General features: G+C 42.2%; 1 protein-coding gene across 3 annotated transcripts; it reads right to left on the bottom strand.

The window, feature by feature from the left end:
• Positions 1 to 211: 211 nt before the first annotated feature.
• Positions 212 to 4,794, bottom strand: LOC125526613 (putative mediator of RNA polymerase II transcription subunit 19b). Of its 3 annotated transcripts, XM_087525431.1 has the most exons (7): positions 4,576 to 4,789; positions 3,183 to 3,250; positions 2,151 to 2,437; positions 1,878 to 2,066; positions 1,728 to 1,787; positions 1,496 to 1,638; positions 212 to 666 (listed from the first exon to the last, which is right to left on the bottom strand). In XM_087525431.1, the coding sequence occupies exons 2-6, from the start codon at positions 3,211 to 3,213 to the stop codon at positions 1,594 to 1,596; spliced, it is 612 nt and encodes a 203-aa protein (XP_087381557.1). In that variant the 5' UTR covers positions 3,214 to 3,250; positions 4,576 to 4,789; the 3' UTR covers positions 212 to 666; positions 1,496 to 1,593. The 3 variants fall into 3 exon arrangements, with proteins under 3 accessions (XP_087381557.1, XP_048547214.2, XP_087381556.1); XM_048691257.2 differs by lacking the exons at positions 212 to 666; positions 1,496 to 1,638 and adding an exon at positions 3,347 to 3,463 and having other exon boundaries at positions 1,653 to 1,787; positions 4,576 to 4,794; XM_087525430.1 differs by lacking the exons at positions 212 to 666; positions 1,496 to 1,638 and having other exon boundaries at positions 1,653 to 1,787; positions 4,576 to 4,793.
• Positions 4,795 to 12,708: the final 7,914 nt, after the last annotated feature.

Raw genomic sequence — 12,708 nt, 5'->3', positions numbered from 1 at the left:
TGTCATTCTACGAATACAGATTAACCTGGTAACTTTCACTTTGAATAAAGCACAGGCAGCGGTGAATTAATTAGTTCTATCATCAGCACAAGGAACATAGCTTCATTTCCATATCATACAATGACTTTTTTTTTACTACAAACTCATGCTACATCAATGACTTTACCACAGGCCTGGTCAGCATAATGGACTGCTCCTAGTCTTTGATAAATGTCTCGTTAAAGAGACCTACACAGATGTCCTGAATTTTAAAAGAATCCCATCAGAAGCCCTATCTAAAGAAAATGGCGGAGTGCTCCTAGTCTTAAAAAATTATCTCATCACAAACAAACTTCCCAGATGTTCTAACCTTTAAGAAAATCACATTAGAAGTCCTACCTAAAAGAAATAGCTGGCTGCTCTTACTCTTACGAATTATCTCATCAAAAAACACCTATTCAGATTTCCTAATCTTAAGAGAGAAAATCTCATTAGAAGTCCTATCTAAATGTTCCTACAAGGCAACCAATTTAGTCAGTGAGGGACAAAAAAGTTGCAAAATACAGTTCGATTGTCCCATGTTACAAGTTACATTTTCCACAAGGTCCACACTGCAAGAACAACATAATTAGCAGCAGGCAAGACCCTAATCTGAAGCACCTTCAAATAAACAGCCATTCATGATATCTGCATCACCAACATAAAAGTAAGAGTTAGAGTCTGGGATTATCACAGATGCAAACAAAAGCCTATTGTTTGCCAATGTTGCTCCTCATTGGTGTTCGTAAAAATGGATAATAATTGCGAAGCTTATACAGGGTGCAGACCATTAAAGAGTTGCAAATGGCATACAATGATTTCGAAAGAAACATCACCGAGTAAACTGCGAGCGATTTTTTTAATAGTTCATTGTGTTCCAATTAATCACCATATGGTATGGTCAAAGTGTTGGTAAACTGAAAACAATATACGACTAGTGACTACATTATGAATTTATGGTGCAAGTCAGGCCTAACCAGATCCTGCCATATAGTAGTAAAGAAAGTCAGCAAGCCCATCATGACTGATATATTAATACCACTAGATATGCCAATCAAAGGAAATATCTAAGTAAACTTCTCAAGTTAAGTGAGACTTAAGAAATGAAATTGGCCCAGGTCCAAAACTGACAGTGGACATAAAGGAATGTCAGTGCAATCGTCCCTAACATCACATACTGTACAGATGCAGATAAAATCAAATGAGACTAATATTTACAAAGGCGGGCAAAAGGCAGATCCTATTCTCTTGAATGACTAATAAATAATTCACCAAAGGTTAAAATATTCATCATTTAGGCTCCAAACAACAAAATAAAACTCTTAGGTTGACTTAAAAACAGAAGCTCACTATGCAGCTTAAATCTGAAACATTTCAATTCATGTTTCACCAAAAGACAAAGAATTAAGAAAAGCAATACAAAATAATCAATATATGCATCTACCCAACAACAAATATTTGTTCAAGAAGCACGTACCAATTGATCTGTAGCAGGTCTGGTGACAGAAACCTTTTGAGCCTCCTTCTAACAGAATATGACATTGATTGACAATAGAAGTAAGAAGAAAACTGTAGCTAACTAAGTCCATTACCCATCTCATCGGTTTTGGAACTCTTATGCTGCCACAGATAAGTCATGTTAACAGACCAACAAAATGTGCTGCAAGGAAATTTGTTGTACCAGGAAGCAAATAGTAATTGTACATCACCTTGCTTTTTTTGTGCTTATGCACGTCTGCCGAATCCTCCGTCCCCTCATGCTTCCTCTTCTGAACAATTTGTGGACATATAAAATATAGCTAAGTGATGAGTAAGACTTGGAGATACTGAAGTTTTAAACATAGAGAAAATGCAGCAACCTTCTCATGATGCTTATCCTTTTTCTTATCCTTGTCCTTGTCTTTGTCTTTAGACCGATCCTTATGTCGATGTTTGTGCTTCTTATGCTCCCTGTCTTTATCTTTGTCTTTGTGCTTTTTGTGTTTTTTCTCTTTGTCCTTGGACTCACTTTTCGGTTTGCCCGAAATAGTAGGTATACCTTTTTCAGCCTGTTGATTGGTTTAATTGTTAAGTGTATGATAGGAAAATGCAATAACACCATAAAACAAGTAGGATGGCAAAAATGATCTTACAGAGGGTAAATCTACTGGAGCAGTTTCTCGAAGCTGAAATGCTTGCCCCAGTGTTTCCATATCAAAGGACTTAATATAAGCAGGCTTATCCCTTAAGTATGCATTCTGAACGAGTTGATCTAGCTTCATTCCTTCTCCTTTCCGAATTTCAGTGTCCCCCACAACATTGTGAAGGTAATGTGTATCTGAGATTGCAAGTGGCAAAGGCCTCTTGCAAAAGAAATCATGGTGCGGCTGCAATTTGTACTGACTTATTAAATCAACAGCACCAGTGAGCTCCCTAGGTCCTGAAATAGAAAGTCATATTATGGACTACCAGCATTGCATATAACCAAGGCAATTTGAAGAAGGATGCACATCATGCCAGGAAAATGCACTCATGCATACAAGTACAATGGGCACTTATTTCTCTGGTAAGGTCCAATAAAGTAGCTTATCAGGGGGCAGAACAGACAACGTGGTTGTTCAACATATAGGTAAAAAAATGTCAACATGAGGAAATTTTGGCGATTCCAGATATGCTGCGAGCTTAAGGTATCAAATGTAGGGCAAGATTGACTGTCCAAGTTTTGAACGTCGAATGTATATTTCTTGTGCAATATTTTGCTGATGGCTACAAGATAACAATCATAACTACAGTAATAGAGAAGTACTTTTGTATACAAGTCGAATGGTATCAATTGTGTAACATAACCCAGTAACCCACGTAATATTGGATTATTTATTATTGGTAAAACTTGAATCAGGGCGGTCAAAAGACAGATACCTTACAGAAAGAAACAAAGGGAAAATCAGATAACAAAACACAAAACATCACAGTACTTAACAAAGGAGATCAACTAAAGTAGATGCTTAATGAAGCAGAGGATGCTCCCAACCGGTCAGTTTCATCTTCAAAGGTGAGAAATCCTTTAACCTTCCAATAATGTGTGGTATAAACATCCATATATAGTTAATTACAGAGACAAAGTTCCCTAGCGAGATGAATATGCTTGCCAATGCTACTTTCCTGCATTCTGACAAAAGCAGTACCTTTGCCAAACTTCTTGTCGTCAGAATCCATCAGACTGAAGCTCGATCTATGCACAAGTCATCTTCACCTGAAATTCAATTTGACAATATTTTACAACTAATGTTTGAAAGTGGAGGCAACCATTCTCAGTATGAACTAACAAACAGCACAACTGAACTGATACCAGCTCCCAGAAGCAGAATTCTTATTGACGATAAAATGATTCCATTTCTCAAAAGCAAACTATCTATTGGAAATAAAATAATCGCACTTCCCAACAAGAGACTGATCTATTATGTATCTGCAAATTCAACCACATAAAACAAGTTCAACTTCAGTCCAGTCACCATATGAATATAGATAAACAGTATACAGTAAGCTAAGTACACCAACCTGGAGGCCGTATACAAAGAAACTATGATCATGTTATGGAACATATGTCATGGTTTTCTTGCACTTTTTACTGGCAAAGTAGCAAAATGGAGCAGAGGAAGTTAAATGGTTTTATGGTACTGTTTGTCTTTTATATTTTCACAACACTGAATTACTGACACTAAAGTTGCAGGTAGCCATACAAGATACAACTGCTGAAGGTTATGCCAGATTGATAACTGATAGTTCCTTTCTTACACACAGTAAGAAGGTAAGTAATTCCTGGGCATTGCTAAAGGAGGCAAGTGAAAGATCATCGCTAGAGTTATAAGATCATTCTTTGTAGCACATGCATGAAGCAGTAATAGGGCCAACGTTGATACCACAGAATTAATGGGGGGGGGGGGGGGGGGGGGGGGGGGGGGGAATGCCCCAGCGTGTAACCTCCAAAACATCTCTAGCTCAGCAAACATAAGTAGTGATCATACAGTGAGTTCACTGTCTGGTACTTTTTCTATACCAACACTGGTAACTTTTTTATATCAACACTAAAATTGCAACAGGTAACCATATAGATAAAAACTTATAACAAAGTGAGAGTTGCGATTTCAAGTACCAAACTAGTAAAGTGTGTTACAGTATCCCCCATATGGCATAAAGTGGGTCATTATACAGAGTCTATAGGAGTACCTAGGTACAGATTAATCATGCCCCAATCTGTTTATCCAAATGTACATTCTAAACCGAGGTAATTAGGCTGGAAACAGGGAGAATGCGCCTCAAACATGACCGCCGGAAGCAAGCAGCGTGATACCAAAAATACTAGCGTCCAAAAGGATATTCACATTTTAAAATTCACCCAACTCGCCCAATACAATAGCCACCAACCTCTCCGTCCTAAAACAGAGCAACCTAGTCTAGGGTTGGACAGCGAACCCCACTATCGGGTTCAGTTGCACCTAGTCGCCGACCCAGTGCCCGGCCGAATTCCGCGGCGACGACGCGCGAGGAAGGAGAGGATGGGGCGGGCGAGGACCTCACCGTGGCTAGGGATGACCGGCGTCGGCCGGGTGGGGTGGGGCAGCGCCCGCGTAGTAGATCTGCCGGGGGGGCAGGCGGGGATGGCGTGGGGGGCGCCGATCTGGCAGCGAGGGGCGGCCGGTCGCCGGAGGAGGGAGGTCTGCGGGCGGCGGGCGATGGAGTGCTGGGGGGAAGATGTTGGCGGTCGCCGTTGGATTGGATCTCACGGTTCGGCGATCAAGGCTTACTATTTCTGTGCGTGGGAAAATATCAGGTGATTCCACCTTCCACTATTCACATAATAAAATAATTAAATTACAACTTTTTTGAAACATACTCCCTCCGTTCCAAAATAGATGGACCAATTTTATACTAACTTTGTACTAAAGTTAGTACAAAGTTGAGCCATCTATTTTGAAACAGAGGGAGTACTTTTTAAAAGATGAGAGCATATATATGTTCCGGCGTCACTTGGATATTCTCCCTTCTGTGTGCTAATTGCTCTGACAGGTTTTTTTCAAAAACAAAAGCCTTTCATCTATTAATAATATGCAAAATACTCCCTCCGATCCATATAACGATGTTCCAGCTGCAGGTAATATGGATCAGAGGGAGTAGTAGAAAGTTCCCATAGGTGTAATTAAAATTACAAGCAGGACCATAGACCTTCCGTCGGGCATAAAACCTAATACATGAAGCCCGAACTTGTATAGCCTGAACTCAAAGCCCTATAATGGCTAGTAGTTTTGAAAACCTTGAAAACTAGACAATTCCCCGCGCGTTGCTGCGGGAATTTGTAGCAATATGTTTAGATGGTACTTGGTTGAATGGAATGCGGATATTCCGATTAACAATATGAGCATGAAAATACAAAATATAAGAGATTTATTCTACTTTATTATTCTATTGTTGCAAAGTCTTGGAACATAAGTAGCATAATGTTAGTTTATAATTCCTTGGAGTTGTTCACGCGGTTGTCTTCTTCATTGAGGAAAATTTGGACATGTTAAAATCCTTTCTTCATGTACTCCAAGATGTATTTGGTGGACCTGAATGGATGTTCCTGGAGTAGCTTTGTGGTGTTGTCTTCACACGCGTCATCTTTCAAAGTGATCAATGTTGGTGATTTGGTGGCATTTCCATGTCTGCTATGGCCTCCATGTACTTTTTGTGAGTTTTTCTTGATGCATGAGTTGATGAAAGGGTAGAACATTCTTTGTTGTGTAAGGTTGCATCCTGTAAAAAAGTAGGCATGAAAATTGTGAAGTATCATAGACATGAAACAGGTGAAAGAACTTTGTATGCAATAGACAACCTTTTGTCTTCTTGCTGCTTGTCCATGTACTTGACAATACTCATTTTTTAGTTGCAAAAAAGATTTGCTTGTAGTTGTAGGTTTTATTGGGGGTATTATATAGGCAGCCTGCAATCGTAAGAGTGTCTAATCGAAAGATGTTTAGAAATGCTTAATACAGAATTAACTGAGCAATGAATGAATTTATAGTGTCTAACCGAAATATGTTTTAGAAAGCTTTAATACATAATTAATTGACCAATGAATTTTTAGAAACTGGCAAGTGTTACTTACATTGTGATTGTAATAACAGCCATTTGAGGTGTTAATGTAGGAATCAATATTTTACTTGCATGCACAATTGTACAGTATATTAAAAATTATTATGGCCTATTTATAGCAGTGTATCCATTATTGATTAGTACAGATTTGCAAACATTGCAAGAAAATCTGAAGTCGCTTGCATGAAACCAAAACTACAGGTGAGTAGGCATCTCGGTTACAATATAAAGGTACTGGGTACGAGAACGTTCTCGATTACAATATAAGTTAAGCAACAACAAAAATATTGTGGTTGGCTGGCAGTATGAAAGCACTATGGAAGTTCAACATTCTCGATCATTTGTCGTTTGGAGGACTGTGGAAGTTGGCTGTATAAGCATCATGGAAGTTGCTTGCATGAGCATTGTGGATGTTGCCTACATGAAGTGGGATACATAGTATTGTTTAAAATGCAACATAGATAAGAAGTTCTGAATGTTTGAATAAAAAACCTAAGGTACATAATATACAGTACCTTTGTATGCATGTTTGTTTTAGCCTGTCTTTTCATAGTTGTTTGTTGCATTTTTATTGTCTGCATTGGTGGGTACGGATAATATTTAGAACTATAAATATTTGAACAGAAAAAACTCATATTGGAGAGATTTTCAAACTATAGGTCATGGGAAGTAATACATACTCCCGCTTTGCTTTTGCCTTTTTGAAAGATTATTATCTGGACTTTTTGAGCTGCATTCAGAAATTCGATTGCATTGAGCAGGAAAAGAAATAAGAAAGTTATATTATAGGTACAAGATTGTGCAAGAGTTAGCAAATAAAAGGTAAAGCTAGAACATTCTGTACACTCAACATGACAAAGACCCTTGTCCCAGTGACCGAAAGTACTATCAGAAATTAGCATATATCTAGTTGTTTGTTTACCTCTAGGGGTTGTTGCTTCATAGATATGAAGAAGTAGATGGTGAAATAAATCGCAAGACATATCATACGGAAGATAACATATTCGGACGAATATAATGTGCCTAACAAACCTCTTTTTCCTTTTTAGCCATGAGTTCCATAAACATACAATGGTTCTGAGCAGCAACATATGGGTTTGCTCGAGGAGGAGGATTAAATAATGATGGATGACGTTTATGCGAAGAACTTTCTACATTACCCATGTTGGCAACTCTAGCAAACGCGGTGGGATGGTGTGAAGAGACTAAACACTCTCGCAAAACCTTTGTAAAATGCAAAGGGTAAATGCAAGGCATATGGATTCCCGTACCATAAACAAACAAAAATTCTGAACAGGGTAAATAAATAGAAGGCATATCTATAAATATACAAAAATTCAGAACAAAGAAAATTAATAAAATGCAGAGCTAAGTATTCAATCTAGCCAAACTAAATTGAAAGAATTAGTGATGGATGGAATAGTATGTACCTGTAGGATGGGATGTCGGGCTACGTAGCGAGTGTAGAACAACCAAGATCACTGCCCGGGTGTCCAAATCGACCAACACCTGAGGAATTCCAGATTTTTTATTCAACCACTATATGTCATGAGGCAAAATTAATGAAGCATACAAAAAATCAGAAACAACAACTAACTTCAGATAGTAATCAAGAACAAAAAAAATCAGAATTAGCAATACATGGCAACAACATTTACCTATAGGTGCCATGAATTCGAGGCTCTTGGGTATGCAGCTGGGGAAGAACATCCAAGATGGGGGCCCTGGCGTCCAATTCATCCAGTACCTGAGGAAGTCCAAGATGTCGAGAAGGACAGGGGAGTTGCTCATCAGTGATACGGGTATGAGTGGTATGGCAAACGCCAACACGTATGGAGGACGATTGGTACAAAGTGAGTTCAGGTGGAGCACTGAATTTAAATAGGAATCCACCAGTTTCTTCTCAGGAGATCGCGGGGAGAGGAAGTGAAGCGTCAATCACTAATGACCAGCAGTGGAAGGGTTTAAGTGATGGCAACGGAGAAGATAAACAGCGTGGGCCATTTGGAGCATTGGGCTACAGAGGCATCCATGAAGTGGGCTGTGGTTTGGTGTCAACAAACAAAAAAATTGAGGACCTCCAGCTTCAGAAGCCTGGTGAGCAACACTAAAGTAAATGCAGCGGTGCTCACCTTGCCTTTGAACCGGGCTTCTTGCCATCGACGCCGCGAAGCAGTGGAACAGGTACAGAGGGTCCATTCTTGGTAGACGGTGACCATGGCGGACAACCCTGGATGGTGATCATGGTGGACGACTCGGGTCACAATTGTGCCTACACGCCCAAACCTAAGGCAAGTGTGTTGTGAGGTAATGCAATACGCGAGCGAGGGAGCGGCTAATGGCACGGTGAGAGGCGGCGGCTTGAAGGTGGGGCCGGGAGTCAGTCTGGCGGCGGAGGAGTCGTACAGGGTTGTCGGTGCGCATGGTGGGCACGGTGGATGCGTGGGCGCCGTGTGTGTTGGAAATATGCCCTAGAGGCAATAATAAAAGGATTATTATTATATTTCCTTGTTCATGATAATTGTCTTTTATTCATGCTATAATTGTGTTATCCGGAAATCTAATACATGTGTGAATACATAGACACCAACATGTCCCTAGTAAGCCTCTAGTTGACTAGCTCGTTGATCAATAGATAGTCATGGTTTCCTGACTATGGACATTGGATGTCATTGATAACGAGATCACATCATTAGGAGAATGATGTGATGGACAAGACCCAATCCTAAACATAGCACAAGATCGTATAGTTCGTTTGCTAGAGTTTTTCCAATGTCAAGTATCTTTTCCTTAGACCATGAGATCGTGTAACTCCCGGATACCGTAGGAGTGCTTTGGGTGTACCAAACGTCACAACGTAACTGGGTGACTATAAAGGTATACTACGGGTATCTTCGAAAGTGTCTGTTGGGTTGACACGGATCAAGACTGGGATTTGTCACTCCGTATGACGGAGAGGTATCTCTGGGCCCACTCAGTAATGCATCATCATAATGAGCTCAAAGTGACCAAGTGTCTGGTCACGGGATCATGCATTACGGTACGAGTAAAGTGACTTGCCGGTAACAAGATTGAACGAGGTATTGGGATACCGACGATCGAATCTCGGGAAAGTAACGTACCGATTGACAAAGGGAATTGTATATGGGGTTGCTTGAATCCTCGACATCGTGGTTCATCCGATGAGATCATCGAGGAGCATGTGGGAGCCAACATGGGTATCCAGATCCCACTGTTGGTTATTGACCGGAGAGCCGTCTCGGTCATGTCTACATGTCTCCTGAACCCGTAGGGTCTACACACTTAAGGTTCGGTGACGCTAGGGTTGTAGAGATATGAATATGCAGTAACCCGAAAGTTGTTCGGAGTCCCGGATGAGATCCCGGACGTCACGAGGAGTTCCGGAATGGTCCGGAGGTGAAGAATTATATATAGGAAGTGCAGTTTCGGCCATCGGGAGAGTTTCGGGGGTCACCGGTATTGTACCGGGACCACCGGAAGGGTCCCGGGGGTCCACCAGGTGGGGCCACCCATCCCAGAGGGCCCCATGGGCTGAAGTGGGGAGGGAAACCAGCCCATAGTGGGCTGGTGCGCCCCCTTTGGCCCACCCCATGCGCCTAGGGTTGGGAACCCTAGGGTGGGGGGCGCCCCACCTGGCTTGGGGGGCACTCCACCCCTTGGCCGCCGCCCCCCTAGGAGATCCCATCTCCTAGGGCCGGCGCCCCCCTTAGGGGAGCCTATATAAAGGGGGGGAGGGAGGGGCAGCCGCACCCTTGACTCTTGGCGCCTCCCTCTCCCCTGCTACACCTCTCCCTCTCGCAGAAGAACGGCGAAGCCCTGCTGCGGTGACTGCTGCATCCACCACCACGCCGTCGTGCTGCTGGATCTTCATCAACCTCTCCTTCCCCCTTGCTGGATCAAGAAGGAGGAGACGTCACGCTGACCGTACGTGTGTTGAACGCGGAGGTGCCGTCCGTTCGGCGCTAGGATCTCCGGTGATTTGGATCACGACGAGTACGACTCCCTCATCCCCGTTCTTTGAACGCTTCCGCTCGTGATCTACAAAGGTATGTAGATGAATCCGATCACTCGTTGCTAGATGAACTCATAGATGGATCTTGGTGAAAACGTAGGAATTTTTTTTTGTTTTCTGCAACGTTCCCCAACAGTGGCATCATGAGCTAGGTCTATGCGTAGTTCCTTTTGCACGAGTAGAACACAATTTGTTGTGGGCGTAGATGTTGTCAACTTTCTTGCCGCTACTAGTCTTATTTTGCTTCAGCGGTATTGTAGGATGAAGCGGCCTGGACCAACCTTACACGTACGCTTACGTGAGACCGGTTCCACCGACTGACATGCACTAGTTGCATAAGGTGGCTGGCGGGTGTCTGTCTCTCCCACTTTAGTTGGAGCGGATTTGATGAAAAGGGTCCTTATGAAGGGTAAATAGAAGTTGACAAATCACGTTGTGGCTTTAATGTAGGTAAGAAAATGTTCTTGCTAGAACCCTCTTGCAGCCACGTAAAACTTGCAACAACAATTAGAGGACGTCTAACTTGTTTTTGTAGCAAGTGTTCTGTGATGTGATATGGCCAAAGTTGTGATGAATGATGAATGATATATATGTGATGTATGAGATCATGTTCTTGTAATAGGAATCACGACTTGCATGTCGATGAGTATGACAACCGGCAGGATCCATAGGAGTTGTCTTTATTTTTTGTATGACCTGCGTGTCATTGAGAAACGCCATGTAAACTACTTTACTTTATTGCTAAACGTGTTAGCCATAGTAGTAGAAGTAATAGTTGGCGAGCAACTTCATGGAGACACGATGATGGAGATCATGATGATGGAGATCATGGTGTCATGCCGGTGACAAGATGATCATGGAGCCCCAAGATGGAGATCAAAGGAAGCTATATGATACTGGCCATATCATGTCACTATTATTTGATTGCATGTGATGTTTATCATGTTTTTGCATCTTGTTTACTTAGAACGACGGTAGTAAATAAGATGATCCCTCATAATAATTTCAAGAAAGTGTTCCCCCTAACTGTGCACCGTTGCGACAGTTCGTTGTTCCGAAGCACCATGTGATGATCGGGTGTGATAGATTCCAACGTTCACATACAACGGGTGTAAGACAGATTTACACATGCAAACACTTAGGTTGACTTGACGAGCCTAGCATGTACAGACATGGCCTCGGAACACAGAAGACCGAAAGGTCGAGCATGAGTCGTATAGAAGATACGATCAACATGAAGATGTTCACCGATGTTGACTAGTCCGTCTCACGTGATGATCGGACATGGCCTAGTTAACTCGAATCATGTTATACTTAGATGACTGGAGGGATGTCTATCTGAGTGGGAGTTCATTGAATAATTTGATTTAGATGAACTTAATTATCATGAACTTAGTCTAAAATCTTTACAACATGTATTGTAGATCAAATGGCCAACGTTGTCCTCAACTTCAACGCGTTCCTAGAGAAAACCAAGCTGAAAGACGATGGCAGCAACTATACTGACTGGGTCCGGAACCTAAGGATCATCCTCATAGCTGCCAAGATTATGTCCTACAAGCACCGCTAGGTGAAGCACCTGCTCTCCCTGCAGAACAAGACGTTATGAACGCTTGGCAGACACGTACCGATGATTACTCCCTCGTTCAGTGCGGCATGCTTTACAGCTTAGAGCCGGGGCTCCAAAAGCGTTTTGAGAGACACGGAGCATATGAGATGTTCGAAGAGCTGAAAATGGTTTTTCAAGCTCATGCCCGGGTCGAGCGATATGAAGTCTCCGACAAGTTCTTCAGCTGTAAGATGGAGGAAAACAGTTCTGTCAGTGAGCACATACTCACTATGTCTGGGTTACATAACCGCTTGACTCAGCTGGGAGTTAATCTCCCGGATGACGCGGTCATTGACAGAATCCTTCAGTCGCTTCCACCGAGCTACAAGAGCTTTGTGATGAACTTCAATATGCAGGGGATGGAAAAGACCATTCCTGAAGTATTTGCAATGCTGAAATCAGCAGAGGTAGAAGTCAAAAAGGAACATCAAGTGTTGATGGTGAATAAAACCACTAAGTTCAAGAAAGGCAAGGGTAAGAAGAACTTCAAGAAGGACGGCAAGGGAGTTGCCGCGCCCGGCAAGCAAGCTGCCGGGAAGAAGCCAAAGAATGGACCCAAGCCCGAGACTGAGTGTTTTTATTGCAAGGGAAGTGGTCACTTGAAGCGGAACTACCCTAAATACTTAGCGGACAAGAAGGACGGCATCACGAAAGGTATATGTGATATACATGTAATTGATGTGTACCTTACCAGTACTCGTAGTAGCTCCTGGGTATTTGATACCGGTGCGGTTGCTCACATTTGTAACTCAAAGCAGGAGCTGCGGAATAAGCGGAGACTAGCGAAGGACGAGGTGACAATGCGCGTTGGGAATGGTTCCAAGGTCGATGTGATCGTCGTCGGCACGCTACCTCTACATTTACCTACGAGATTAGTTTTAAACCTCAATAATTGTTATTTAGTGCCAGCTTTGAGCATGAACATTGTATCAGGATC

This window comes from Triticum urartu, chromosome 5A (genome assembly GCF_056163025.1).
Source record: "Triticum urartu cultivar PI428250 chromosome 5A, HENAU_Tu73, whole genome shotgun sequence".
Classification (NCBI taxonomy): domain Eukaryota; kingdom Viridiplantae; phylum Streptophyta; class Magnoliopsida; order Poales; family Poaceae; genus Triticum; species Triticum urartu.
The sequence above is the reverse complement of the archived record's forward strand: the minus strand, read 5'-3'. Positions and strand labels throughout refer to the sequence as shown.

Bases quoted from the DNA above. Each gene is read 5' to 3' on its own strand.
- LOC125526613 (XM_048691257.2), bottom strand. From the start codon at position 3,213: ATGGATTCTGACGACAAGAAGTTTGGCAAAG. The intron at 2,438-3,182 runs GTACTGCTTTTG...TTTCTATTTCAG, and splicing joins CGACAAGAAGTTTGGCAAAG to GACCTAGGGAGCTCACTGGT. The intron at 1,788-1,877 runs GTTGCTGCATTT...CAAATTGTTCAG, and splicing joins AGGATAAGCATCATGAGAAG to AAGAGGAAGCATGAGGGGAC.